At 53.2% G+C, this 27,047-nt stretch overlaps 1 protein-coding gene across 2 annotated transcripts; it reads right to left on the bottom strand.

Moving 5' to 3' along the window:
- Positions 1 to 2,492: 2,492 nt before the first annotated feature.
- SPACA6 (sperm acrosome associated 6) lies at positions 2,493 to 26,705 on the bottom strand. Of its 2 annotated transcripts, none has more exons than XM_008072117.2 (9): positions 26,563 to 26,705; positions 15,139 to 15,216; positions 6,551 to 6,619; positions 5,135 to 5,158; positions 4,698 to 4,775; positions 4,461 to 4,570; positions 3,671 to 3,827; positions 3,380 to 3,590; positions 2,493 to 2,594 (listed from the first exon to the last, which is right to left on the bottom strand). In XM_008072117.2, the coding sequence occupies exons 1-9, from the start codon at positions 26,651 to 26,653 to the stop codon at positions 2,561 to 2,563; spliced, it is 852 nt and encodes a 283-aa protein (XP_008070308.1). In that variant the 5' UTR covers positions 26,654 to 26,705; the 3' UTR covers positions 2,493 to 2,560. The 2 variants fall into 2 exon arrangements, with proteins under 2 accessions (XP_008070308.1, XP_021561638.1); XM_021705963.1 differs by lacking the exon at positions 26,563 to 26,705 and adding an exon at positions 21,964 to 22,180.
- Positions 26,706 to 27,047: the final 342 nt, after the last annotated feature.

The raw sequence follows: 27,047 nt of genomic DNA, 5'->3' as shown, positions 1-27,047 counted from the left end.
TTTTTTTTTTTTTTTTTTTTTTTTTTTTTGCCATCCTCCCACCTCAGCCTCTCAAGTAGCTGGGACCATGGATATGAGTTACCACAAGGATCCCTGACCCCATACTGGTCTACCGCCTGTTAGGAACCAGGCCACACAGCAGGAGGTGAGCAGTGGGTGAACAGAGTGCTGCTTCCTGTCAGATCAGCAGCGTTATTAGATTCTCATGAGTATGACCCTATTGTGAAATGCACATGCCAGGGCCCTAGGGTGTGTGCTCCCTATGAGAATCTAATGCCTGTTGATTTCCTACCCCCAATCTCTATCCATGGAAAAATCGTCTTCCACGAAATCAGTCCCTGATGCCAAAAAGGTTGGGAACCGCTGAGTTACCATACCGGGCTACTTTTAATTTTTGTAGAGACAGGGTCTTGCTATGTGGCCCAGCTGGTCTCAAACCACTGGCCTCAAGTGATCCTTCCCTTTTGGCCTCCCAAAGCACAGGTATGAGCCACCATGCCCAGCTCTTGATTTCTTCATCGCTGCCTCTACAGTGAAATATGCCTTGAAAATATGTGACAGCGCTCTATAAATATTTGCTGCATGAATGAACCAATACATAGAAATATATCAGAGAACAAGAAGGAGTACATGCTCAGAAGAAGCTTCCCTTTAAGTAGGGAAGACAAAACCAAATCAAAGAATGAGTTAGGTTCATGACCAGCCCGGGCAACTTGGTAAGACCCTTTCTCTATAATAAATCAAAAAAATTAGCCGGGTATGGTAGCATGCAACTGTTAGGCAGCTACTTGAAAGGCTAAGGCGGAAGGATCACCAGAGCCCAGCAGGTCAACACTGGGGTGGCCGTGAGTATGCCACTGCACTCCAGCCTGGACGACAGAGTGAAACTCCAACACAACAGGAAAAAAAAAAATTAGCATCAGGTCCAGATAAGTTCTATGAACCAGCTAAAATTGAGGGCTAACATTCCTCCATTTGACAACAGTCACAAGAGGAGAAAGGTGGCCAGAGAGAAGGATATTTGAGGTGGGATCTATGAAATGAGAGAGGGGTGGGCTCGTGATATCAGAGGAAAGGCATTTTAAGTACAAAGCACCGCACCTGTAAAACCCTGAAAATGGGACTGAGCCTGGCATGTTCAAGGGACCGAAAAAAAGAGGCCACCAGGGCTAGAAAGTAGAAAGGGGAGTGAGGGGAAGGTGGAGTCAGTAAATATAGCGCTAGCCTTACAGAGCTGTCCTGGGGATTAACTGGGTTAATATACATAATAGCTGCTCAGGGGAAATCATAATTGAGTTAACTAGCCAAAAAAAAAAAAAAGGAGAAAACATTTTTCTGGGCAAGAAACAGCATGTACTAGAATTCTAAAGTGGGTAAGAAGAATCATGATGAATACACGGAAGGAGGAAAGGCCAGATAAACTGCTGCGTAGATAGACCAAGGCAGGAGAAGCAAGGCACATGGCTAGTGAGATCAGCAAGGTCCAGGACCTGTGGAACCCTGGAGGCTTTGACAAGAATTAGATTTTGTCCCAATGGCAACAGGGAGCCACTGAAGAATTTTGAGTAGAGCAATAATCCAATCTGACATATGTTAAATTACCCATGAGGGTGTGGTGGCTCACGCTTGTAATTCCAGCACTTTGGGAGGCTGAGGCAAGAGGATAGCTTGAGCCCAGGAGTTCAAGACTGGCCTAGGCAACATAAGGAGACCTCATCTCTACTCAAAAAACAGAAAATTAGCTGGTCGTGGTGGTACATGCCTGTAGTTCCAACTACATGGGAGACTAAAGCAGAAGGATCACCCGAGCCCAGGAAGTCAAGGCTATGGTGAGTTGTGATTTATGCCACTGCTCTCCAGCCTGGGCGACAGAGTGAGACCCTGACTCAAAAAAACAAAGTCAATGAAATATTACTCATGCTACTATGTGGAGAACAGGCTGCAGTGGGGAAAGGCCAAGAAGAGGCAGGAAGGCCAGTGGGGAGGCTTCCCCAGTGATCCAGACAAAAGACAAAGGTGACTGGAACCATACAGAGAGGACAGCTTCAAGAGATATTTAGGAGTTAAAAGGTTGAGACTTGGAAATGGGTTGGAAGTGAAGGAATTCAATAAGACTCCTAGGTTTCTGGTTTAAGCTATGCGGGTCTGAGGGAGGAGGGGTTGGGGCCTGAACACCCAGGTCTGAGGAAGGAGGGTCTGGGGCCTGATGGTGATGCTCCTTCTGGTAGCAGGAGAGCTTTGGGGAGCAACAGGCTTTGAGGGCAACATCAGGGACTCTATTTGAGGGTGTCTTCTGCAGGTGGAAACATCAAGGGGACTGTCAGAAATCTGAGGAGGTCTGGGCTCCCATCTCACACCCTCAGCACAGGGCCCTGCACTGTTACAGCTCTGTCCGTAAATATAGGAGCCACATTCACCCAGGTATGTGTGGGGTATGTTGCACTGCCTCCTATCCAACTTACTAGGAGTCACCTTCAAAAATAAAAGAAACCAGAGTTGAAACACATTTTTTATTTTAGGAATGGGAATAGGACAAGGAAGGAAGGAAGAGATACCTTTGTTAGTTGGCACTGACATACCATCGAAAGAACATCCTATGGAAACAAGGAGGCACATGTGTTAGAGAAGAGAGTGGGGACCAGAAATCTAGGTCCTGGAAGCCTGCAGGCCTGGGTCCCCAAGGTGGACAGGGTCTGGACTCTGGGGAGGAGGGGCTGGGGCCTGAACTCCTGGTTCAAGGGAGGAGGGGCTAGGGGGCCTGGACTTCCGAGTCTAAGGGAGGACGGGCTGGGGGGGCCTGGACTCCCGGGTCTGAGGGAGGAGGGGCGGGGGCCTGGACTCCCGGGTCTGAGGCAGGAGAGGCCGGGGGCCTGGACTCCCGGGTCTGAGGGAGGAGGAACTGGGGCCTGAACACCTGGGTTTGAGGGAGGAGAGGTTGAGGACCTGGACTACAGGGTTGAGGGAGGAGGGGCTGGGAACCTGGACTCGCGAGTCGGAGAGAGAGGTTGGGGCTTGGATTCCCGGGTCCGAGAGAAGAGGGGCTGGAGATCTGGACTCCCGCATCCGAGGGAAGAGGGGCTGTGGGCCTGGACTCTTGGGTCCGAGGGACGAGGAGCTTGGGGCCTGGACTCCGAGGTCTGAGGAAGGAAGGGCTGGAGGTCTGGACTTCCGGGTCTGATGGAGGAGGGGTTGGAATTTGGACTCCTGGTCCGAGGAAAGAGGGGCTAGGGGCCTGGACTCCCGGATCCGGGAGTGGAGGGAGGAGGGGCTGGGGTCCTGGACCCCTGGGTCTGAGGTAGGAGGGGGCTGGGAGCCCAGGCATTCGGATATGAGAGAGCGGGGAGCTGAATGCTGGAATTCCGGGGTCCCAGGGACTCACCACGCCATTAGGGTCGCACTTGCTGATGCCAGGGCTGCAACGGCCGCAAGCAGGAACAGGTTGCTCGGCGTCAAAGCGTCGGGCCTGGCCAGCAACTCGCCCAGGCTCGGCCTCCAGGGTTCGACCAACTCCGCGTCCCGCGGCCCCCAGCGCAGCACTTCCCGGAACGTGACTTGGAGCTCTGTCTCCCCGCGCGGGGGCGGGCCCGTCACTGCAGGGCGCGCACGTCAGCCGAGCAAAGCCCCGCCCCCGCGCAGCCCCGCCCTTCGTTCAGCCCCGCCCCTCCCGCACCGTTAAGGAAAAAGTAGAGCCGCGCCAGGGGACGCTGGTCGTGCTCGATCACGCAGGAGAAAGTCCCGCGGTGCGTGGGCTGCGCCGGCCGGATCCGCGCCAGGTGCCCTTCGGCCCGCGGCAAATCTCGGAAGTAGGACTGGTCCTGAGTCCGGAGCTGGGGGACACTCGGGTTGAAGCGGCTGGAGGAGCGGGGTCCCACTGGACCCCAAGTTCTACGCTCTCAGCGCGGATTCTTCCTTCACTGACTTACAAGCTCCGCCCCCGAGCCAGGCCACGCCTCCTGGAGCCTTGGCCCCACCCTTCATTCTTTATTCGCCAATCCTTTACACACGACCCCGCCCCCTGAGTCCGAGACTCGCTCTCCCGCCCTAAGCGGGACATCAAGGGGGAGAGCTTGGTGGGTCTCAGGTCCTTAAGAGGCCAATAAGAGTCCCAGAGAAAAGTAAGTAAACCAGGTATTGCTCACACACCTCATCGAAGGTGGGTCTAAGAGCCTAAGCAAACCAAGAGGAATCCTAGAGGGCAGAGAATGGTGAGAGGCAGCCCAGGACAGCAGGGAGGATTTGCCTTCCCCACTCCAAACCCTTACGCCTAACCTACAATTGAGCCCTAGTTCTGCATTCTGATCCCCGACCTCTCCCCTAGATCCCGTGACCTTTCCCTTCCGCGATGCCTGTATCTAGACCGAGCTCCACGAAGTCTCACCCCCTGCATTCTGACTTCCCATCCTCTAGGGAAGTATAATCCTCCAGTCTCAACCCTTCACGCCGGCCCCGCCCCGACTCACACCTCCTCCAGCGAACTTCCAGGAGTAGGTGATCTCCTCCTTTGGCAGCTGGAATTTCACGACACAAGAAAACATCGCCTGGTCACCTCGAGTCACTGTCACGTCTTGAACTGAAGACACAGCCAAGTCACTCTCTCGGGCCCGCCCCCACCTGGCCTCGGAACCCTCCCTCAAGCCCCTCTCCTTCCCAGCTCAGGTCTCCCTTTTCCAGGTCGTCAGGTCCCCGGCCCCCCTCACCTGGGCAGTCCAGCGGGAGGTCGCAGACCTTGGAGTAGCACCCGCCGCAGCGGAATCGCCGGGCGACCTCCTGGAGACCTGTGGGGACGGGAACTCTGGGTCTGGACTCCATCCGCCTTCCTCAGCCCCAGGCCCTTTGGCCAATTTGAGATCTATTCGGCCTCCCTGAATTCTAGCGGCCAGGAAGACTCTTAACCCCGCTCTCCCTGCTCTCCTGGGTTGCCTCTCACCATTCTCTGCCCTCTAGGATTCCTCTTGGTTTGCTTAGGCTCTTAGACCCACCTTCTATGAGGTGTTTGAGCAATACCTGGTTTACTTACTGTTCTCTAGGACTCTTATTGGCCTCCTAAGGACCTGAGCTACCAAGCTCTCCCCCTAGGGTTCCTTCTAGCCCGCCTCTCTTTTCCCGCAGTTCTTACGTTTAGATAAGTCCTTACCGCAGGGAGGGATGCAGGCCTGGACTGTGGAGAGAGAGGCAGCATTACAACTCTGGAAGTCGCAGGAGGCACCCTACCTGCTTCTTCTTAGGGAATGTTATTGGACCTGACTCACACCTCCGAGGAGGCGGAGCCAAGCTGCTGTAATGAACCTGGGGGCGGAGTCAGGTCCGTTGTGTCCCACTGAGGGGACCGGGCCAGACTGCAACATTGCACTAAGAGGTCAGACACAGGTCAAGCCATCTAAGGGGATGGGGTCGAGCGATTGGGGAGACATTCGTGGAGGGCATCCCAGGTGTATTCCACTGAGGACGTGGTGATAGATCCTAAGGCATCTTTGTAAGAGACCACGCCTATTAGGAGGCCTAGTTAGGAGTCGTGGCAAGGCTATACTAGTCCTTTAAGGCAGCGGTCCTAACCTTTTTGGCATCAAAAACTGGTTTCGTGAAAGACAATTTTTCCACAAACGGGGGTGGGAGGGATGGTTTTGGGATGATTCAAGTGCATAGCATGGATTGTACACTTTATTTCTGCTATTATTACATTGTAATGTGTAATAAATATATGTAATATATAATGATATATGTAATATCCAATGAAATAATTATACTATTCACCAGCAGAAAACAGAAGTAGCAAATAAAATAATGAGTGGGCCACACACGACTAAGTAAGTGTTGGGTTCTGACTTAGAGCCTGTCTCCAGGTGTAGCTGTTCAATTTAAGTACATCAACTCACTTGCCACTCACTGATAGAGTTTTGATATGAGTCTGCAAGCAATTGCTTTATTATGGTCTCTGTACAGTCAAACCTCACTGCTAATGTTAATCTGTATTTGCAGCCACTCGCCAGCATTAGCATCACTGCCTGAGCTCCACCTCAGATCATGAGGCATTAGATTCTCATAAGGAGCACATAACCTAGATTCCTTGCGTGCATAGTTCACAATAGGGTTTGGGATCCTATGAGAATCTAATGCCACCACTCAGGCAGTAAAACAAGTGATGGGGAGTGACTGTAAATACAGATGAAGATTCACTTGCTTGCCGCTCACCTCCCACTGTGCAGCCCAGTTCCTATCAACTGGTACTGGTCCATGGCCAGGAGTTGGGGACCCTTGCTCTAAGGGGGTCCATTTGGAAAGGAAACATTTCAGAGTGCACAGGAACCAGACACAGGAACCCAGAAAGACAACTGGGCTAGTCTGGGTCAGGAATATTCCCAGACAGGTCCTAGCTTGAGAGGAGACTTTCCGCCGAAGAGGTGGGGCCAAATCTAGAATGGTCCAAGCTGGGGAAGAGTAACCTACCACGGTCTGCAGTCCAGAGATTGGAGCAAATGGGGATTGTGGGAATAGGGTTATTTCTAATTTTGTGTGTGTCAGAGGGAGGGGGGAGAGATAGAGTCTATGTTACCTTCTTTAAGCTGCATAATGACCTTCTTCATTTTCTCTGCAGCATCGGGGAAGGCAACCTTGAAGGACCCTGTAGGGTGCAGGGGGGGGCCTTTGTAGTAAAGGTGGCCTAGTTTCACAGGACTCGCTGTCATGGTGTCTGTGTCTGCCCCTTCCTCAGCCCCTCTCCACCTCTATTCTCCTGTTCACACATCCTCTGTTCTCCTCACCTCCTCCCACCCTGTCTACTGTGAAGGCTGACAAGTCTCCGGCTTTCTTCTGCCTCCCGAGTCTCTCCAGGATGGAAACCCTCCTCCGCATCATCTGCATGTATCTTGGTGGAGAAAAAAGGGAGAATAAAGATCTCCCTTTGTGGGGTTCTCCAAATTTTTCACCAAGGTCTCCTAGATCCTACATGGTTAGTCCTAATTCCTCCTCCCACTCCATTCCATCCCTACTACCCACCTTTTATTTTCCTTAAGATGAAAAGAACCACATACCCTATCACCCCAGAGCCTTTGCATGTGTGGGCTTCTGTTTCCAGCACATCTTTTCCCCTACTCCTAATCATACTTCATGTCCTGCACCTCAAGTGTCACCTTCTTAAGGGTTTTCCATCACCACAAATTAATTGTTTCCTGTTTTTGTCTTTCATACACAGAGGACTCCCCCCAAAAAATGGATTTATAAAAAATTGTGTATTTATTCTTACATGTTTAAATTTCAGTCACCTTCAAAGTACTCTCCATTTGATGCAGTACACCTATTGAGATGCTTTTTCCACTGCTGAAAACACTTTTTTTTTGAACTCATCAATTTTGATACCCATTAGTGCTTCTGCTGTTTTTGTTTCACCTCTTCCACATCAGCAAAACATTTTCCTCTGATAACTTTTTTCATCCAGAGTGGGTAAAAAAGTCACCCGGGGTGAGACTGGGTGAATAGGGAGGGTGGAGCACCAGGGTCATGCCATTTTTTTGTCATAAACTGATGAATACTCAAGTGTGGTATAGGTAGGTTGTTTGTGAAAATCATTCATCATGAAATGGGCAAGTATGTTGAAAAAAATCCTTTAAAAAACCCCAAATTCACTGAAGCTGAACACAGCCTCTCACAGTAATGCTAGCTGGTACACAGTAATGCTAGCTGGTACGCTGATAGATTCTTAGAACATTTACCTAATGGGGGAAACCTGTACTACAAGGGGCTTTCCCTCCAAAAGATAATTCTGCTTTTTGGGGATCCCCCTCATAGTGTCTCATTCACTATTTCGTTCAGATTTTACTAGTTTGCAACTTCATTTTATACATATAATAAAGGGAGGGAACTGCAGATCCTGCTGAGAGACTGGCTGAAGAAACGAATCGATGGAGAGAGAGTGAGAGAGAGAGAGAGAGAGAAGAGAGAGAGAGAAATTTCAATCTCTCTTAAGTAAATAAACATGTCCTTTAGCACTGTGTCCTCAGAATCCAGGAGACGGCCCCGAGTCTCGGAAAGTGCTCAGTAAGTGTGTATAGAATGAGTTCCAAGCTCCAACTGGAATTGAGATCCCAACTGGTGGCCTATGGCACAAATCCATTCCTTGGATGTGTTATATTTGGCCTGGAATGTGTTTAAAGGAAAATGAACTGGCTGCCAACATATAAAATTTGGGAGAGTCACATAAAATGCTTGGCATTCCTTTAAAAATAAAATTAGAAGAGCTGTAACACAGAGATCGCATTTCCGTAAGGCAGCAATTACTTGGAGTTGGTAGCAGCCACTCCCTTAACACAGTGCACACTCCGGCCACTTCTCCATAATCCTCAGCCTTTCCTTTATTCATTTCTACCTACTCCTTCTCTTTCACTCTTTTATGTTCTCTGTCTTTGTGGGTGTTTGGGTTTTGACCATTGTATTGACCTCCAAATGATCGGGTTTTGTGGCATTTTCCAGTGGACAAAAAGAAAGTTGACAGCTGGCCTGATCTCTTGGTGGTTTCGGAAATCAAAAATGTGACTGGGTGTTATGGGCTGAATTGTGTTACCTCCAATTGATATGTTGAAGTCCTAACTTCCAGTACCTCAGAATAGAACTGTGCTCGAAAGTAGGGTTCTTGAAGAGGTAATTAAGTTAAAATGAGGTCATATGGGTGGGTTCTAATCCAATATGATTGGTGTCCTTGTAAGAAGTAATTATATGAGGAAATTAGGACACAGATACGCACACAGTGAAGACGTTGTGAGGACACAGGGAGAAGACAGCATCTACAAGCCAAGGAGACAAGATTGACAAGAAACCAACCCTGCCAATACCGAAACCTCGATCTCCAACTTCTGGTCTCCAGAACTGTGAAAAAATATATTTTTGTTGTTTGATCCCCCCAGTCTGTGGTACCTTGTTTACAGTTGCCCTAGCAAACTAATAAACAGGGATTATCAGTTGCCTGCAAATATCTATATTTTCTCTTTAATAACAGAGAATATGAGTATGTTTCCTTGGCCGAAAGACTTCATTCCCTGGTTTTCCTTGCAGTTAGTTGTGGTCATAGGACCAAATTGTGACCCTAAGATGTTAGCATAAGTGTTCTATGTGAGTCACAGGAAGTAGCCTTAAATGGGAGGTGGTGCTGTGCCTGTAATTCTAGCTAGTGGGGAAGCTGAGGTGGAAGGAATGCTTCAGGCCAGGAGTTCAAGGCCAGCCTGGGCAACATAGCAAGTCCCTGTCTCTAAAAAATTTTTAAAAAGAATAATAAGCTGGGTATGGTCACATGCACCTTTGATCCCAGCTACACCCGGAGACTGAGGTGAAAGAATGCCTGAGGTCCAGGAGTTTGAAGCTGCAGTGAGCTATGGTTGTGCCACTGCACTCCAGCATAAGCAACAGAGCAAAATCCCACCTCTAAAAAACAAACAACAACAAAAAAAGGAAGGTGGTGTCATCTTACTGATCCCTTCCCTTTCTTCCATCCTGCTGCCTGAAACTTTGTTTTGATGCCTCAACTCTAGCAACCATGCAGGACCATGATGACAAGGAGTATGCCACTATGATGGTGGAGCAGAAAGCTGGAAGGAGCTTGGGTCCCCAAGAAAATGAAGGTGCCACATTAGCCTTAAGTGCCTGCCCCAAGACTTATTTTATATGGCAGAAATAAATTTCTAATTTGTTTAAGGCACTGCAGGGGTGGGAAGGGGTTCTTCTGTGATTTAAAGCCATACAAAAAAGGGAGGGAACTGTGGATCCTGGTGAGAGAGTGGCTGAAGCGATGATCACTGGTATACACTTGGAGAGAGGGAACACGAAACACTGAAGCCAAGAAGTTGGCTCAAAATGAGGGATCAAGGACTTAGAGGTCTCTCCTTGGCCACAGAGCAGGAGTGTGGTCTCCAGATGGCGGGATGGTCAGGAGGATGTGGTCAGAGTGGGGTGCTCAAATGAGAGACCGGGATGTTGGAGGAGTCACCCACAGAATATCCATGGGCCAAACCAAATGACTCAAGGGGTGAGCGTGGGATATACCAAGTCAGCCATGGTGGAGGTGGGTTTATATATCTAGTAAACCGTGGGAGTATGGATGGAGCTAGATGTTCCCAACAGGCCAAGGGGCATGGGTTACATGAAGCGGACCATAAGGAGGCGCGGGTGGATGTTAAAGTCTCCTCCCAAAAGCTGCATATGGTTGGGAGCTATGATTCTGCTTGATATCATCTAGGTTGAAGTCCTGGTCATTTTCAATGTGAGCACAGGGGCCTCTCTCCTCGTGACCTTGGCCGGATGACTTAACCTTTCTGATCCTCAGTTTCCTTGTTCATAAAATGGGGACAATAGTAGTGTGTGCCTCACCGGATGGGGGCCAGGGAGGAGGATGAAACGCCACTACAACCTAAAAGCATCCTTGTCCCAAACTCAAAAGCACCATTTCATGACTGTATGAGATGATGTCTGCAAGTGTTTAGAATGCTGTCTGGCACACAGTGCTAGAGAAGGTGGGCGACAATTACTACCAAGTTTGAGATGGGGAAACTGAGGTATAGAGAGATCAGGAAAGCGGTCCAAGGTGACAGGAACCCATCTGAGCCTAGGTGGCGGGGCTCCGTGGCCTACACATTCATCGATGCATGAGGTGTACTGCTCTTCTTTCTGTACTATACCAGGCACGCCATGGCTTATGTATACAAACAGGATCACCAAGAGGTAACCGTAAATCACTCCTCCACCTCCTCATCCTCTATCTGGGAGGGACTTGAAAGTCATCCTTGGCCAAGTGTGATGGCTCATGCCTGTAATCCCAGGACTTTGGGAGGCCTAGGTTGGAGGACTGCCTGAGCCCAGAGCTCAAGATCAGCCTGGGCAACATGGTGAAAGCTCATCTCTATAAAAAAATAAAATAAAAAACTGGCTGGGCATGGTGGTACATGCCTGTAGTCCCTGTTACTCGGGAGGCTAAGATGAAAGGATCAGTCTGAGGCCAGGCTGTGGTGCGCCATGCTCATGACACTGCATTCCAGCCTGCGTGACAGAGTGAGAACCTGACTCAGCAAGATTAAAAAAAAAAATCATCCTTGATTTTTCCCTTCCCGCCACCCACATATATCTTGTAAGTGGGGCTACAAAACCCTGCCTCAAGGGGTGGTCCGAGGGTGCCCTTTAGAAGGGTAAGTCACACGACACAGCCTCCCACATGCTCGGGGTGGGTCTGGCACACAGTCAGTCCTCCTGCCCCATGCTCTCAGTTCAGACCTTATCTGTGACCCCTTGAACACTGCTGCTGGTCCGAGCCACCACTGTCCGCTTCTCACTGGTCTGCCTCTGCCTGGGCCCCACGTGAGATCTCTTTAAATCCAAACTCAGATCCTGTCTCTGCATGAAATTCTTCATAGCTCCCCCATTTCAAGAGCAAAAGACGAGAGTCATTTTAAGAGCCTGAAGCGGCGATTCTCAAGATGTGTTCCTAGACCAGTATCATCAGTGTCGCCTGGGAACTTGATTGACATGCCCATTTTTGGAGCCTACCTCAGATCTATAGATCAGACACACAGGGTAGGGCCCAGCAATCTGCATTTTAACAAACTCCCAGGGGATTCTAATGTACACTGGGGCTTGAGAACCACCGATCTATGAGAACCCATGGGAAGTGGCCCATTGCTACCTCTCTGGTTTCAAATCCACTGTAGCCACACTAGCCTCAGGGCCTTTGCACTGGCTCCTCCCTGGCCGAAAACTCTCCCCAGATTATCTGCATGGCTCCTACAGTCACCTTGTCTTTGCTCAACTGGATCTTCTCATTTCCACCTCCCCTGACCAACCTATTTAAAATTGCCACTCAGGCCGGACATGGTAGCTCATGCCATATTCCCAGCACTTTGGGAGGTGAGAGGATTGTCTGAATCCATGGATTTTAAATCAGTCTGGGCAACTTGGCAAGACCTCATCTCTACAATAAATCAAAAAATTAGCCAAGCGTGGTGGCTCATGGTGGTTCCAGCTACTTGGAAGGCTGAGGTGGGAGGACTGTCAGAGCCCAGCAGGTCGAAGGTGCCGTGGCTGTGAGTGTGCCACTGCACTCCAGTCCGGGCAACAGAGTGAGACTTCAACTCAAAAAAAAAATGGTTACTCTATTTCCTTCTCCTTCTGTTTTCCTCCATGACACGGATCACCAAGCGACATACTTTTACTGATTGTATTTCTTGTCAGTCTCCCTTCACTCCACCCCCAATATAAGCAACCTGATGAAAGGTGGTTTGCAGTTTTGGTCACAGCTGTGTCCCCAGCACTATTCCTGGCACAATCAATATCTGTTGAATGTATTGCACCAGCTTCTCCCAGCCTCCAAACTCTCCCTCTGGTCCATTCCCCACATGGCCCGAGGGCTTTTTCTACACCCAGAGCTGACCCTGCCCCACCCCTGCTCACAACCCTCCCATGGCTCCCTAGTGCCCTCAGGGTAGAGTCTTCAGTCTCCCTAATTTTCAGCTGAAATTTGCACCCAGGTATCTGGCTGCCGCTCTGTGCCCCCTCACGGTCACTACGTCCTAACACAGTTTATAATCTGCCCCTGCTCCCAAGTGATTCCATCTCCCAGGTTCGTCATATCTGAGATTGTCCATGGTTCTGGGTCTCAGGCACTGTCACCTAACACTTCTGCCTTGCTCCTCCCAAAACAGCCCAGCAGACTCTGGCTCATCCCTCCCGGACTCCTCTTCTCCACCTTCACAGTCCCAGCTCCCCTCTGGCCTAGGCTCTCATCCTGGTCTCCTCTCTCCCATCTAAGTCCCACATGCAGCCCTACAGAGGGTTTCCACTCTGGATCTAATCCTTCCTGGTCTTTTTTTGAGTTGGGGTTTCATTCTATCTCCCAGGCTAGAAAGCAGTGGCATGATCATGGCTCACCGCAGCCTCCACCTCCTGGGCTCAGGTGATCCTCCAGCTTCAGCCTCCTGCGTAGCTAGACTACAGGCACATGCAACTGTACCCAGCTTTTTAAAAAAAAATTGTATAGAAACGAGGTCTTGCTATGTTGCATAGGCTGGTCTCAAACTCCTGGGCTCAAGCAATTCTCCTGCTCTGGCCTCCCAAAGTGCTGAGATTATAGGTGTGAGCCACAGCACCTGGTCCCTGATCTTTGTAAGACAACCCATGTGGGTAGAAATAGCATTTCCTGGAATCCTGCCCCTGCCAGTCCAGTTCTTAAGCTCCTCAGGTCTCCCTCTGGGGTGACCCACAGTGGAAACCTCCAGGCTGGCCCTGGACACCCCCAGGAGGAATGGGAATGTCCCTCCCTTTGACGAAAAGCTTGATGGGCAAGTTCAGGAAATAAAATAAAAAAACAGCAGATGCAGGATGAAGCCCTGAGCTCCTGGTCCTAAGAAGTGCCAGTTTACCCTAAAGCACAGGGGTAGACTCTATGGCCTCCCCACCGGCCCTCCGACTCTCCACAATTCCAGTCTCTGGGGGCTGTGATCAAGGTGACCTGGGTGATCACTGCTAAGGTTGCCCATCCGCCACAGGTGTCCCCCAGCCCTGATGTCCCGCCACGGGGCCATTCGTGTGTCTCACTCACCCCAAGGTTGTCACGTGTCCCTATCTTGCCAGGACAGTTACACCCCGTCTCTCTTCACAGTTGTCACCTGATTGATCCCTTTGGCTATTCCTATTTTCCCAACCCCTAATAACCTCACACATCAAAATATGGAATCATTGTATATATTTATAACATATATGTATATATAAAGAGAGGAAGAGAGGATGAAAAAAGTATACATGCTTTAAGAAAGAAACAAATTGTATTAAAATTGTAATACTCAATAAGATAAACACAAGACATGTTTGACTTCTGCAAGTACAAGAGGTGCTCAAAGTGGTTCCCATCAGTATCCAGATGCTTCTGATTATGGCAAACTAAAAGTAACATATAGATAACATCTCTTAGAATGTGAGACTGCAGCCGGGTGTGGTGGCTCAAGCCTGTAATCCCAGCACTTTAGGAGGCCGAAGTGATAGGATTACCTGAGCTCAGGGGCTTGAGATGAGCCTGGGCAACTTGGCAAGATCTTGTCTCTACAATAAATAAAAAAATAAGCCAGGCATGGTAGCGTGTACTTGTAATTCCAGCTACTTGGAAGTCTGGGACGGAAGGATCACCAGAGCCCAGCAGGTCGAGGCTGTGGTGGTCTTGAGCATGCCACTGCACTCTAGACTGGACAAAAGAGTGAGACTCCAAATCAAAAATTTAAGAAAAATTAAAAAATAAAAAAAGCCGTGCGTGGTGGTGTGAGCCTGTAGTTCCAACTACTTGGAAGGCAGAAGGATCACTTGAGTCCAGCAGGTTGAGGCTGCGGTGACTGTGAGCATGTCACTGCACTCCAGCCTGGGCGACAGAGTGAGACTCCAACTCAAAAAAAAAAGTCTCAGCAAAGGTGAGAGGATTGCCTGAGCCCACGCATTCAATACCCTCCTGGCAACTTGGCGAGACTTCATGATTACAATAAATAAAAATATTAGCTGGGTATGGTAGCACGCACTTGTAGTTCTAGCTACTTGGAAGGATGAAGCAGAAGGATCGCCTAAGCCCAGCAGGTGGAGGCTGCAGTGGCCATGAGCATGCCAGTGCCCTCTAGCCTAGGTGATAGAGTGAGACTCCAACACACACACACACACAAAATGTGTACACATTTTTTTTAGCACCTGATGTGTGTGTGTTCCAGCCTCATCAGACAACCTCCATGTGACCTCCCCATCCCCACTCGACTGAACTCCATGCCCATCCTGGGAGGCAGTAAGATTGATACACTTTACGGGTGGTTAAATGGAGGCCCGGATAAACATTCAGAACATCCAGAACTTCAGGGCCAGGAATAGAGTGAGCCATACAGCCAGGATAGAAGCCACGTCTACCCGGTGCTATCTGGACCTCTGCCTCTAGGTTATTTCTGCAGTATTCTGTCCCTCCGGGCCTCTGCCCTTGGCTCTGAGAGCTGCCTCCAACCTTTTCCTTGACAAAGAACTTAGCTCACACAGCCTCTCTGATTGCTGTGAGCTCTGGGGGCTCCTTCCTGTGCCCCACAGCCTCCCACAGGATCATCTCTGGGGGCTCCACGTCCACATCTCCCATTGCTCGCGTCCCCCACTCACCCTGGGCAGCTGCGAGCTCCTGGAGCGAGTGTGTCATCTGCGTGAAGGCGTCATGCAAGTGGCTTCTCTCCTCGTAGTCTGGTGGGGAGGGAGGGCACAGGGGTTTAGCAGGGAGGTCCCATGAACAAAGCCCAATGAGAGCATTCTTGGTCTCTGCCCCCCAAGCTCTATGATACCTCTCCTGAGTCTGTGCCCCCAAACAGACTCCATCTTACCTCTCCCTGTCTCCCAACCTGCAGTCTCTGTCCACCGTTCCCTGAGTCTCAGACTCTTTAGGCCTCTATCCACTCTTTCAATATCTCTGCCACCCCCAGTCTCCATCCTCGCTAAGTCTCCCCTACAAGTCACTATCCTCTCTTAGTCTCTCCTTCGCTATTCTCCATCCTCCCTATGTCTCTGCCTCCCAGTCTCTATCTTTCCTAAATCTCTGCCACCACCCATCTCTATCCTCCCTAAGTCTCACTTTCCCCGGTTTCTATCCTCCCAAGTCTCTCCTAATCAGGGTTCTATCCTCCCTAAGTCTTTCCTCCCCCAGTCTCCATCCACCCCAAGTCTCTCTTCCCCCAGTCTCCAGCCTTCCTAAAATTCTCTTCCTCCAGTCTCCATCCTTTCAAAGTCTCTCCTCACCCAGTCTCTATCCTTCCTACGTCTCTCCTCCCCCAGTCTCCCGTCTCCCTAAGGCTCTACTCCCCAGTCTCCATCCTCCCTAAGATCTCCTCCCCCAGTCTCCATCCTCCCTAAGTCTCTCCTCCCCCACTCTATATCCTCCCTAAGATTCTCCTCCCCCAGCCTCTATCCCCCCTAAGATTCTCCTCCCTCATTCTCCATCCTCCCTAAGACTCTCCTCACCCAGTCTCTACCCTCCCTACGTCTCTTCTTCCCAGTCTCTATCTTCCTTACATCTCTTCTTACCCCAGTCTCCATCTTCCCCAAGATTCTCCTCCCCCAGCCTCTATCCTCCCTAAGATTCTCATCCTCCATTCTCCATCCTCCCTAAGTCTCTCCTCCCCCAGAGTCCATCCTCTCTAAGATTCTCCTCCCCGTCTCCATCCTCCCTAAGTCTTTCCTCTTGCAGTCTCTATCCTTCCTAAGAATCTCCTTCCCCAGTCTCGATCCTCCCTAAGTCTCTTCTTCCCCAGTCTCTATTCTCCCTGCATCTCTTTCTCCTCAGTTTCTATCCTCCTTGCATCTCTCCCTCCCCCAGTCTCCATCCTTCCAAAGTCTCTCCTCCCTAGTCTTTATCCTCCATAAGTCTATCCTCCCCCAGTCTCTAGCCTCCCTAAGGTTCTCTTCCCGAGTCTCCATCCACCCTAAGTCTCTCTTCACCCAGTCTCCATCTTCCCTAAGACCCTCCTCCCCCAGTCTCTATCCACCCTAAGACAATCTTCCACCAGCCTCTATCCTCCTTAAGACTCTCTTCCCCATTCTTTATCCTCCCTAAGTGTCTCATCCTCCAGTCTCCATCCTCCCTAAGACTCTGCTCCCCTAGTCTCTATCCTCCCTAAGTCTCTCCTCCCCCATTCTCCATCCTCCCTAAGTCTCTCCTCCCCTGGTCTCCATCTTCTCTATGACTCTGCTCCCCCGGTCTCCATCCTCCCTAAGACTCTCCTCCCCAGTATTCATCCTCCCTAAGACTCTCCTCCTCTGCTTTCCATCCTCCCTAAGTCTCTCCTTCCCAGTCTCTATCCTCCCTAAGTTTTCCTACCTCAGTCTCCATCCTCCCTAAGACTCTCCTCCCCCAGTCTCCAGCCTCCCTAAGCATCGCCTCCCTATTCTCCAACCTCCCTAAGTCTCTCCTCCCCCAGTCCCATCTTCCCTAACACTCTGCTCCCCCAGTCTCCATCCTCCCTAAGACTCTCCTCCCCAGTCTCCAGCCTCCCTAAGACTCTCCCCCCCAGTCTCCAGCCTCTGTAAGACTCTCCCCCCTCATCTCCATCTTCCCTAAGATTCCCCCCAGTCTCCATCCTCCCTAAGACTCTCTTCCCCCAGTCTCCAACCTCCCTACGACTCTGCTTCCCCGTCTCCATCCTCCCTAAGACTCTCCTCCCCACTCTCCATCCTTCCTAAGTCTCTTCTACCCAGTCTCTATCCTCCATAAGTTTTCCTTCCTCAGTATCCATCCTCCCTAAGTCTCTCCTCCCCCAGTCTCCATCCTCCCTGTCTCTCCTCCCCAGTCTCTATCCTCCCAAAGACTCTCCTCCCCCAGTCTCTATCCTCTTTCCCCAGTCTCCAGTCTTCCTAAGATTCTCCTCCCCAGTCTCCATCCTCTGTACGTCTCTACCCCATCCTCCCTAAGACTCTCCTCCCCCAGTCTCAATCCTTCCTAAGTCTCTCCTACCCCATCTCCATCCTCTCTAAGACTCTCCTCCCCCATTCTCTATCCTCCCAAAGCTCTCCTCCCCAGTCTCTATCTTCCCCAGTCTCTATCCTCCCTAAGACTCTCCTCCCCCAGTCTCTATCCTCCTCCCCCAGTCTCCAGTCTTTCTAAGATTCTCCTCCCTCAGTCTCCATCCTCCCTAAGTCTCTCCTACCCCATCCCCATCCTCCCTAAGACTCTCCTTCCCCAGCCTCATCCTTCCTAAGTCTCTTCCCCCAGTCTCCATCCTCCCTAAGACTCTCTTTCCGTAGTCTCTAGCCTCCCTAAGATTCTCCTCCTCCAGTCTCCATCATCCCTCTCTCCTCCCCCAGTCTCTAGCCTCCCTAAGACTCTCCTCCCCAGTCTCTAGCCTCCCTACATCTCTTCCTCCCCCATTCTCTATCCTCCATAAGTCTCTACTGCCCCAACCTCTATCCTTCCTAACTTTCCTCTCCCAGTCTATCTTTTCCCTAAGTCCCCACCTCCCAGGCTTTAATCATCCCAAGTCTCTGCTTGCCAGACTGCATCCCCCCCAAGACACTACTTCTCCACATCTCAATCCTCCCTAAGACTCACCTCCCCCAGTCTCTATCCTCCCTAGGACTCAAACTCCACCATTCTACCTCCTCCCTTTGTCTCTGCCTCCCAGTCTCTATCCTTCACCCATCTCTACTCTCCCTAAGTCTCACCTTCCCTGGTTTCTATCATCCAAAGTCTCTCCTACCCTGGGCTCTATTCTCCCTAAGTCTCTGCCACCCAGTCGCTATCATCCCTAAGTCTCTCCTTTCCTGGTCTCTATCCTCCATAAATCTCTCTTCCCCTAGTCTCTAGCCTCCCTAAGATTCTCCTACCCAGTCTCCATCCTCCAGGAGTCTCTCTTATCCCAGTTCATAACTTCCCTATGTGTCTCCTTCCCAAGTCTCTATCCTACCTGAGTCTCTCCTCCCCCAGTCTCCATCCTCCCTAAGATTCTCCTCCCCAGTCTCTATCCTCCCTAAGTCTCTACTTGCCCAGTCTCTATCCTCCCCACCTCTCTTCCTCCTCTAGTTTCTATCCTTCCTACATCTCCCCTCCCCCAGTCTCCATCCTCCCTAAGACTCTCCTTCCCCGGTCCATATCTACCCTAAGACACTCCTTCCCTACTCTCTAGCCTCCCTAAGATTCTTCGACCCCAGTCTCTATCCTCTCTAAGACTCTCCTCCTCCATCTCTATCCTCTCTAAGACTCTTCTCCCCCAGTCTCTAGCCTCCCAAGGACTCTCCTCCCCCAGTCTCTAGCCTTTCTATGTCTTTTCCTCCCCCAGTTTCTGTCCTCCCTAAATCTCTCCTCCCTCAGTCTCCAGGCTCCCTAAACTCTCCTCCCCCAGCCTCTATCCTCCAAGATTCTCCGACTCCAGTGTCTATCCTCTCTGAGACTCTCCTCCCCTAGTCTCTAGCCTCCCAAAGACTCTCCTCCCCCAGTCTTCAGCCTCTCTACATCTCTTCCTCCCCCAATCTCTATCCTCCCTAAGTCTCTCCTCCCCCAGTCTCCTACCTCAGTCACTATCCTCCCTAAGACTCTCCTCCCCCAGTAACTATCTTCCCTAAGACTCTTCTCCCTTAGTCTCCATCCTACCTGTCTCACCTCCCCCAGACCCTATCTTCCCTAACACTCTCTTCCTCCAGTCTCCAGCCTCCCTAAGTCTCTACTACCCCAGTCTTCATCCTTCCTAAGTCTCTCCTCCCCAAGTCCATCCTCCCTAAGATTCTCCTCCCCAGTTCCCATCATCCCTAAGTCTTTGCTACCCCAGTCTCCATCCTCCTTAAATCTCTCCTCCCCCAGTCTCCAACCTCCCTAAGACTCCCCTCCCCAGTCTCTATTCTCCCTAAGTTTCTCCTCCCACTGTCTCCATCTTCCCTAACACTCTCCTCCCTCAGTCTTCATCCTCCCTAAATCTCTCCTCCTGCAGTCCCCATTCTCCCTCAGATCTCCTCTCCAGCCTCCCTAAGACTTTCCTCCTCCAGTCTCCAACCTCCCTAAATCTCTTCTACCCCAGTGTCCATCTTCCCTAAGATTCTCCTCCCCCAATCTCCATCCTCCCTAAGTCTTTCCTCCCCAGTCTCCAGCCTCCCTAAGACTCTCCTCCCCCAGTCTCCATCCACCCTAAGATCTCCTCCCCATCTCCATCCTGTGTAAGTCTCTCCTACTCCAGTCTTCATCCTCCCTAAGACTCTCCTCCCCAGTCTCCATCCTCCTTAAGACTCTCCTCCCCCAGTCTCTATCCTCCCTAAGATGTTCCTTCCCTAGACTCTAGCCTCCCTAAGATTCTCCTCCCCCCAGTATCCATCATCCCTGTTTCTCCTCCCTCAGTCTCTATCCCAAGACTCTCCTCCCCCAATCTCCATCCTCCTTAAGTCTTTCCTACCCCAGTCTCCATCCTCCCTAAGATTCTCCTCCCCCAGTGTCCATCATCCCTAAGTCTCTCCTACCCCAGTCTCTCAGCCTGTATCCCGTGCCTTTGGGAGGCTGAGGTGAGTGGATTGCCTGAGCCTATGGGTTCGAGACCCGCATGGGCAGCAAGACCTCATCTCTACCATAAATAAAAGAAATCAGCCGGGCATGGTAGTGCATGCCTGTAATTCCAGTTACTTGGAAGGCTGAGGCGGAAGGATCGCCAGAACCCAGCAGGTCGAGGCTGCGGTGGCCGCTCCAGTCTGGGCGACAGAGTGAGACTCCAACTCAAAAAAAAAAAAAAAAAAAGAATTTCTTACCAGTCTCCATCCTCCCCAAAATTATCCTCTCCCAGTCTCCATCCTCCCTAAGTCTCTCCTACCCCAGTCTCTATCCTAAGACTGTTCTCCCCCAGTCTATCCTTCCTAAGATTCTCCTACTGCAGTCTCCATCCTCCTTAAGACTGTCCTTTCCAGTCTCTATTCTCCCTACATCTCTCCTCCCCCATTCTCCAGTCTCCCTGTGTCTCTTCTCCCCCAGTCTATCCTCCCCAAGACTCTCCCCCCTAGTGTCTATCCTTCCCAAAACTCTCCTCTCCCAGTCTCTATCCTCCCTAAGTCTCTCCTCCCCCAGTCTCCATCCTCTCTAAGTGTCTCCTCCCCCAGTATCCCTCCTCCCTAAGTCTCTCCTCCCCAGTCTCTAAACTCCCTAAGCTTCTCCTCCCCCAGTCTCAATCCTTCCTAAGATTCTCCTCCTCCAGTTTCCTTCCTCCCTAAGTCTCTCCTACCCATGTCCATCCCCCCTAAGACTCTCTTCTCCCAGTCTCCAACCTCCCTAAGATCTCCTCCCCCAGTCTCCAACCTTCCTAAGTCTCTCCTACCCATCCCCATCCTCCCTAAGATTCTCCTTGCCCAATCTCTGTCCTTCCTAAGTCTCTTCCCCATCTCCATCCTCCCTAACACTCTCCTTCCCTAGCCTCTAGCCTCCCTAAGATTCTCCTCCCCCAGTCTCCATCCTAAGTCTCTCCTACCCCATCTCCAACTCCCCTAAGAGTCTCCTGCCCCAGTCTCCATCCTCCGTAAGATGCCCTCCCCAGTCTCCATCCTCCCTAAGTCTCTCCTACTCCATCCCCATTCTCCCTAAGTCTCTCCTCTCAGTCTCCATCCTCCCTAAGACTCTCCTTCCCTAGTCTCTAGCCTCCATAGATTCTCTTCCCCCAGTCTCCATCATCCCTAAGTCTCTCCTCCCCCAGTCTCTATCATAAGACTCTCCTCCCCCAGTCTCTAGCCTCCCTACATCTCTTCCTCCCCCATACTCTATCCTCCATAAGTCTCTTCTCCCCCAACCTCTATCCTTCCTAAGACTCTCCTCTCCCAATCTATCTCCTCCCTAAGTCCCTGCCTCCCAGGCTTTATCCATCCCAAGTCTCTGCTTGCCAGACTGCATCCCCCCTAAGACTCTACCTCTCATCATCTCTATCATCCATTACTCTCTCCACACCCAATCTCTAGCCTACAAGTTTTTCTTCCCGAAGACTCTATCCTCCCTAAGTCTTCCCTTCACCAGTCTATATTCTAAGTCTCTCCTATCCTAAGTCTCTATGACCCCTCACACCCCAGTCGTCATCCTCCTCTCTATCCCCAGTCACCATACTCCTCTCTTCTGAGTCTATATCCTCCACTCCAGTCAGTCTCTACCCTCCCCACCCCTCAGTCTCTACCCTTCCCACCCCCAGGCTATACCCTCCTTTCCCCTCAGTCTCTACCCTCCCCACCCCTCAGTCTCCACCTTCCCCTCCCCCCAGTCTCTACCCTCCTGTCTCCCCTCAGCCTCTATCCTCCCCTGTGTCTCCACCCCTCTCTGACTCTGTGATGGTTTCTGTCTCTAAGTATCTTCCACTTTTCTGTCTCTCAGTCTTTCTCCCCTGGTCCTGAGTGTTTGTCTGTGCTTCTGTTTGTCCCTCTGCTGGGTCTCTGGGTCTCCCTGGTGCCTCCTTTTCACCCTCCCCAGACCCTGGTGGAGCCTGGATGGGCTCTCACTGATCTCGGTGTCTGACAGGCCCCCAAAGGCCGCCGTGAAGGCCTCCTCACACTCCTCGAGCTTGGGGCCCTCCACGCCGGCAAACATCCGGCAGATGCGGAGGCGCTCGGAAGAGGTTGTGAAGCAGAGGAGACAGGCCCAGGCGGGCACCCTCAACATGGCAGCGAGGGCTAGCAGGGCAGTGGGGCTGGTGCTGGCTGGGACCCGCAGGGCCATTTCCAAGGGACTGGAACCCTGGGGAAAAGCTGGTGACCTTTGTGAGGTCACCACAGGGCAGGATCAGTTCCAACGGTCTGGGGTCAGAGGTCCAGTTTCAGTTGCAGGTCCCAGGCCCAGCTCTGGAGGACAGGTGTGTGGGGTCAGGGGTCAGGCGTCAGGCCAGCCATCCCCAAGCCTGTGGTTGGGCCGGACGCCGGGCTCCCAAGAACCTCACCTGTGACCCTGGAAGTTCTCACAGGTTAAAGGGTCTCAGGGACCCAGAGGCCGGCGATTGTGACGTGAGGTGGCCGTGACTGTGATGCGTGGTGGCCACGACAGGCCCCGGGGTGGGGGGTGGGCGTGGAGGTCAGAGACGGAAGAGGGCAGGGAGACACTCTGAATGCCGGGAGACACAAAGACCAACACAGACAAGGATGGAGACACGGGGCACTATTGGAAGAGACAGCCACCCAGAGAACTACACTAGGAGAGAAGGAAGCAGACTCCTAGACACCACTGTGCAGAAAGAGTGCGACATGGAAACCAGAGAGAGAAGGGACAGGGATGGAGAGGCAGGTGGAGATGCAAAATGAACTTCTTCATGAGAGAGAAACTCTTCAGGAAAAAAAGGGCAAGGAGAAGAAGCAGGGACCAGGACAGAAAGACAGCGCGGTTCCGCCACCCAGGGTCCCTGGGGCAGCTGTTAAGGGGCTGGGGGTCCCCGCCGGGCCCCGTCCCGTGCAGGGCGCAGCCTGGGGAAAGCTAGGAGGCCGTATAGTGATCTCCTTGGGTGTCCTCCTCAACTATACAACCTCCTACCTCAGCCCGGGGGGCGCGGCAGGTGGACAGACCCGACAGACAAACAGACGGGGGCCAGGAGGGCCAGGGAGGGTGAGGAGGGCCGGAGAGGCCCCAGCCGAGATGGTGAGCCCCCGACACGGACCCACAGACACGAGCTTGTGTGCGGCGAAGGCCCCGCAAGGTCGGTTCTACGGGTGGGTGCCAGGACCCAGGAGTCCGGACCCCCGGCCACTCCTCCCCAAGGAACCCAGGAGTCCTGGCCCCCAGCCCCTTCCTCACCAGAGATCCAAGAGTCCAGGCCCCCAGCCCCTTCTTCACCAGGGACCCAGGAGTCCAGGCTACCAACTAGTTCCTTCCTCACCAGAGACTCAGGAGTCCAGGCCCCCAGCCCCTTCTTCTCCAAGGAACCCAGGAATCCTGTCCCCCAGCCTTTTCCTCACCAGGGACTCAGGAGTCCAGGACCCAGAATCCCCCCTCCAAGCAACCAAGGATTCCAGGCCCTCAGTCCCTTCCTCACGAGGGACCCAGTAGTTCAGGACCCAGACCCCCCTCTCCAAGGAAGGAACCAAAGAGTCCTGGTCCCCAATCCATTCCTCACAAGATACCTAGGAGTTTAGGACCCAGACTCTCCTCTCCAAGGAACCCAAGAATCCAGGCCTCTACCTAGTCCCTTCCTCACCAGAGAACCAGTAGTCCAGACTCCCAGGCCCTTCCTCACCAGGGACCCAGGAGTCCAGGCCCAGACCCTCCTCCCCAAAGATCCCCAGAATCCAGGCCCCTAACTCCTTCCTCTCTCAGACAAATGAGTCTAGGTCTACCACCCCTTTTCCCCCAGGGACCCAGGAGTTCCAGCTCCTGGCCCCATCCTCCTTCAGACCTAGAAGTCCCACCATGCAGGCCTCCTGAGGGAAGGCACAGCCTGATAGGAGTCCTGGCCTTCTGGTCCTTGGGTCACCTGTCTTAAAATCTGGTCATTGGGCACCACTGCTCCCTATCCCTATTCTGTGAGGCTGCAGAGACTCCAGGCCCAGGGCTGAGGGAGCCAGAGGACCTAAAAATTTCAAAGCCTCCCTGGATATGTTTCTCCCTATTTTCTCCCTTCTTGTGGCCTTTCGTCATTTATAACAATGATACCTATGATCCCTGAGCCCTAACACTGCACCAGGCCCTGAGCACCAGTCTTCTCTGCGGCCTCTCCTCATCCAGAGAGCTGGGTGGTCTCAGGGTCCCCATTTTGCAGGTGAGGCAGGTGGGAAGACTGGGCCTTAGACAGCAGAAACTTCGCCAAAGTCAGCCTTGTAAGTGGGAAGGGCCGTGGGACCCAGCACTCGCCTCCCCACTCCAGGGTTCAGAGCCCACCTAGCCTAGCTGGGGCCTCACCCCTTCTCCCACTGAACCCCCCCTTCCTTCTCACTGACTTGTGGCCTATGTTGTCTGTCTCTCTCTGGCCCTGCCTTTTCCTATTTCTCTCCCCCAATTCCCACCTTACCTGGTTCCCAGGCTCCTCCTGCATCTTTAAATCTCCCCCTCCCTATGCAGTGGTCTCTCCCCCCAACCCAGCCCTTTCTCCTTGCTCCCTCCTTGTTTTCTTCCCTTTCTCATTCTTTTATTCCACTTCTGTCTTTCATCCTCCCCTTCTCCTCCACTCCCCTCTTTGTCTCTCTCATTCTTTCCAGCCCTCTCTCAGTCTCTGTCTCCCTCTCTTCTTTCTCATCCTTTTCCTCCCCTTTCCTCCCCTTTCCTCCCCAACCCCCCCCAGGTCTTGCCTCACTTCCTCTCCCTCCGCCCCTCCCTTTTATTTCATCTCTCATCTCTGGTCCTCTCTCTGCCCGTCTCTGCCTCTCTCCCTGTCTCTCCGTCTTTCTCCTTCCCTCTCTTAGGTCTCTCTCTTCCCTCTCCTCCCCCTTCCCAGTCTTCCTCCCTCCTCTCTCTCTCTCTCTCTCTCTCTCTCTCTCTCTCTTTCTCCTTCCTTCTCTCCTTTCCTCTCTCCCTCCCCCTCGCAGTTCGGAGCCAGGTCTGGAGCTGGGGGTGGGGTGGGGGTGGATTGAGAAGGGGCCCAGGGCTGGGGTAGCGACCTGCTGAGGAGGGGGAGGAGAGGCGGGAAGGGGGCGGAGAAGGAAAGGGGGAGGCAGGGGCCAGAGACGGGTCTATGGTCCCAGCTCTCTTCCCCCTTCTCTCCTTCCCAACCTCCCAGACCCTCAGGCGGGGGCGAAAGTCAGGCCAAGGTGGGGAGGAAGGGGAAGGGAGGAGGCTGCCCCCGCCCCCCCCAGCCAACCTGGCGCAGAGCCCAGGCCTGGGTTCCCAGCATGCCCCGGGGCTGCCTGGGGCCTGAGGAGAGGGGGTGAGGGGAAGCTGAGAATCTTAAAGATTCCTGGGACCTGAACATGTCCCCCACCCCCCCGCCCCCCCGCCAGCGTCTCCTTAGGGAAACTGAGGCCAAGAGCGAAGGGTCAGGATTTGTTCAAGGTCACCGGACAGGGCGTTGGTGGAAACTCGAACTCCTTGGGCCCTATAAACGAGGTTTGGGGAAGGGGTAGGCGCTGGACTTCCCCCAGACCTAAGTCCTCCTCCCCCCTCTCTGCGGGCCCTGGGGAGCCCCCAAGGGTCAGAGAGCAGACCCAAACAGTCTGGCACCATGGCAACCAGTTGGCCCCGCCCCCTTAACCCCTGGAGGGCTGGACTCCAGCTGGGGCTAAAGAGGGGATGGGGACTCCTGGGTTCCGGGGAAGGAGGGGCCTGGGGGTCCCCTGAACTCCAGGCTTCGAAGGGAGAAAGATGCTAGGGGCCTGAAGGCTTAGGTTCTGGAGGAGGAAGGGGTCGGGAACCCGCGCTCCTCTGGAGGAGGGGTGGGGTCCTGAACTCTGGGGTTTTCAAAGTGGTGGGGGCTGGAATGTGGGCTCCCCGGTCTGAGCGGAAAGCACCTGGGGGCCCAGACTCCCAGATATTGGAAAAAAGGGGGGGGCGGAGGCTCGGATTTTTGGAATGGAGAGCTTGGGTGGTGGATTCCCAGGTCTGAGGGAGGAGGGGGCCGGGGCCTGGAATCCCGAGTCCCCAAGGGAGCGTGGATGCTGGGCTGGGCCTCTCCTCCGCCAGACATCCCCTGCCCCCGCCGCTGACCCTGGCCTGTCTGGCAGCCCAGACAACCTCCCCCTCCTCCTCAGCCCCCTCCCACTGGCACTGCTCACCCTTGACCCCTCAAAGCCCCGCAGCCCCATCCCTGCCCCTCCCCCTCCCCTCCAGCCAGACGTTAACCCTTCCCTTCCCGGAGGCACCTCCAAAGCCAGACTGTCTTCCTCCACCTCCCCTGAGAGCTCGGGCATCTCGCCCCAGGTTTCTTCCACCCTTCGGTCCTACCTTCCCCAGCCCCCGCCTCGGTCCTCCCTCTTGAATCCAGAAGGTCTTCCCAGCCTTCTCCAGCTTCTGGACCCCGGAATCTTCGTCCCCAGCCCCCTCCTTCAAGGATCCAGGAGTCTAGGCTCCCAGCCGCCACCTCCTCCTCCTCCAAGAACCCAGAAATCCAGATCCCCGGCTGCCTCCTCCTTCAGGGAACCCGGAATCCCGGCCCCAGGCCCCCACCCCCTCCCTTTCCGCAGACTCACGGCTCCCGCGGCTCCCGCGTCGGAGGGCAGTGGTCTTCTCTGCCGCCTGGAGCCGGCAGGCCGGGCCCCACCGCCGCCGAGTCCTCTCCATCCTCTCCCCGCCTCCGCCGCCCGGCGGCCTCTCCCCTTCCTCCCGCCGTCCCCACCATCCTCCTTGCCTCTCCCAGACTCCCTCCGGCCGGCGCCTCCTCCCCGGCTCTGCGGTCCGGGTCTCCCTCTCCCCGGACCCCGCCGGCGGCGCGGCCGTCGGACCAGCCCCCTCCCCAGGGGGCCCCCGCCCCGGCCCCTCCCCACCGCCCAGCCCAGTCCGGCCTGGCTTCCCCCCTGCCCCGGAGCTGGCCCCGGTCCAGGGGAAAAAATTCCATCCAGCCCCGGGGAGGAGGAGCGGGGCGGAGGAGGGAGCGGGGAGGGGAGGCCGGGCCAGGGGAGCATGACGCAGAGAGGAGGGAAGGGACAAAAGAGAGGCCGGGGAGGCGGGGGGCGGC

This window comes from Carlito syrichta, unplaced genomic scaffold (genome assembly GCF_000164805.1).
Source record: "Carlito syrichta isolate Samal-C Ts95f unplaced genomic scaffold, Tarsius_syrichta-2.0.1 Scaffold314858, whole genome shotgun sequence".
Classification (NCBI taxonomy): Eukaryota; Metazoa; Chordata; class Mammalia; order Primates; family Tarsiidae; genus Carlito; species Carlito syrichta.
This window is presented reverse-complemented; position numbering and strand designations above follow the sequence as displayed.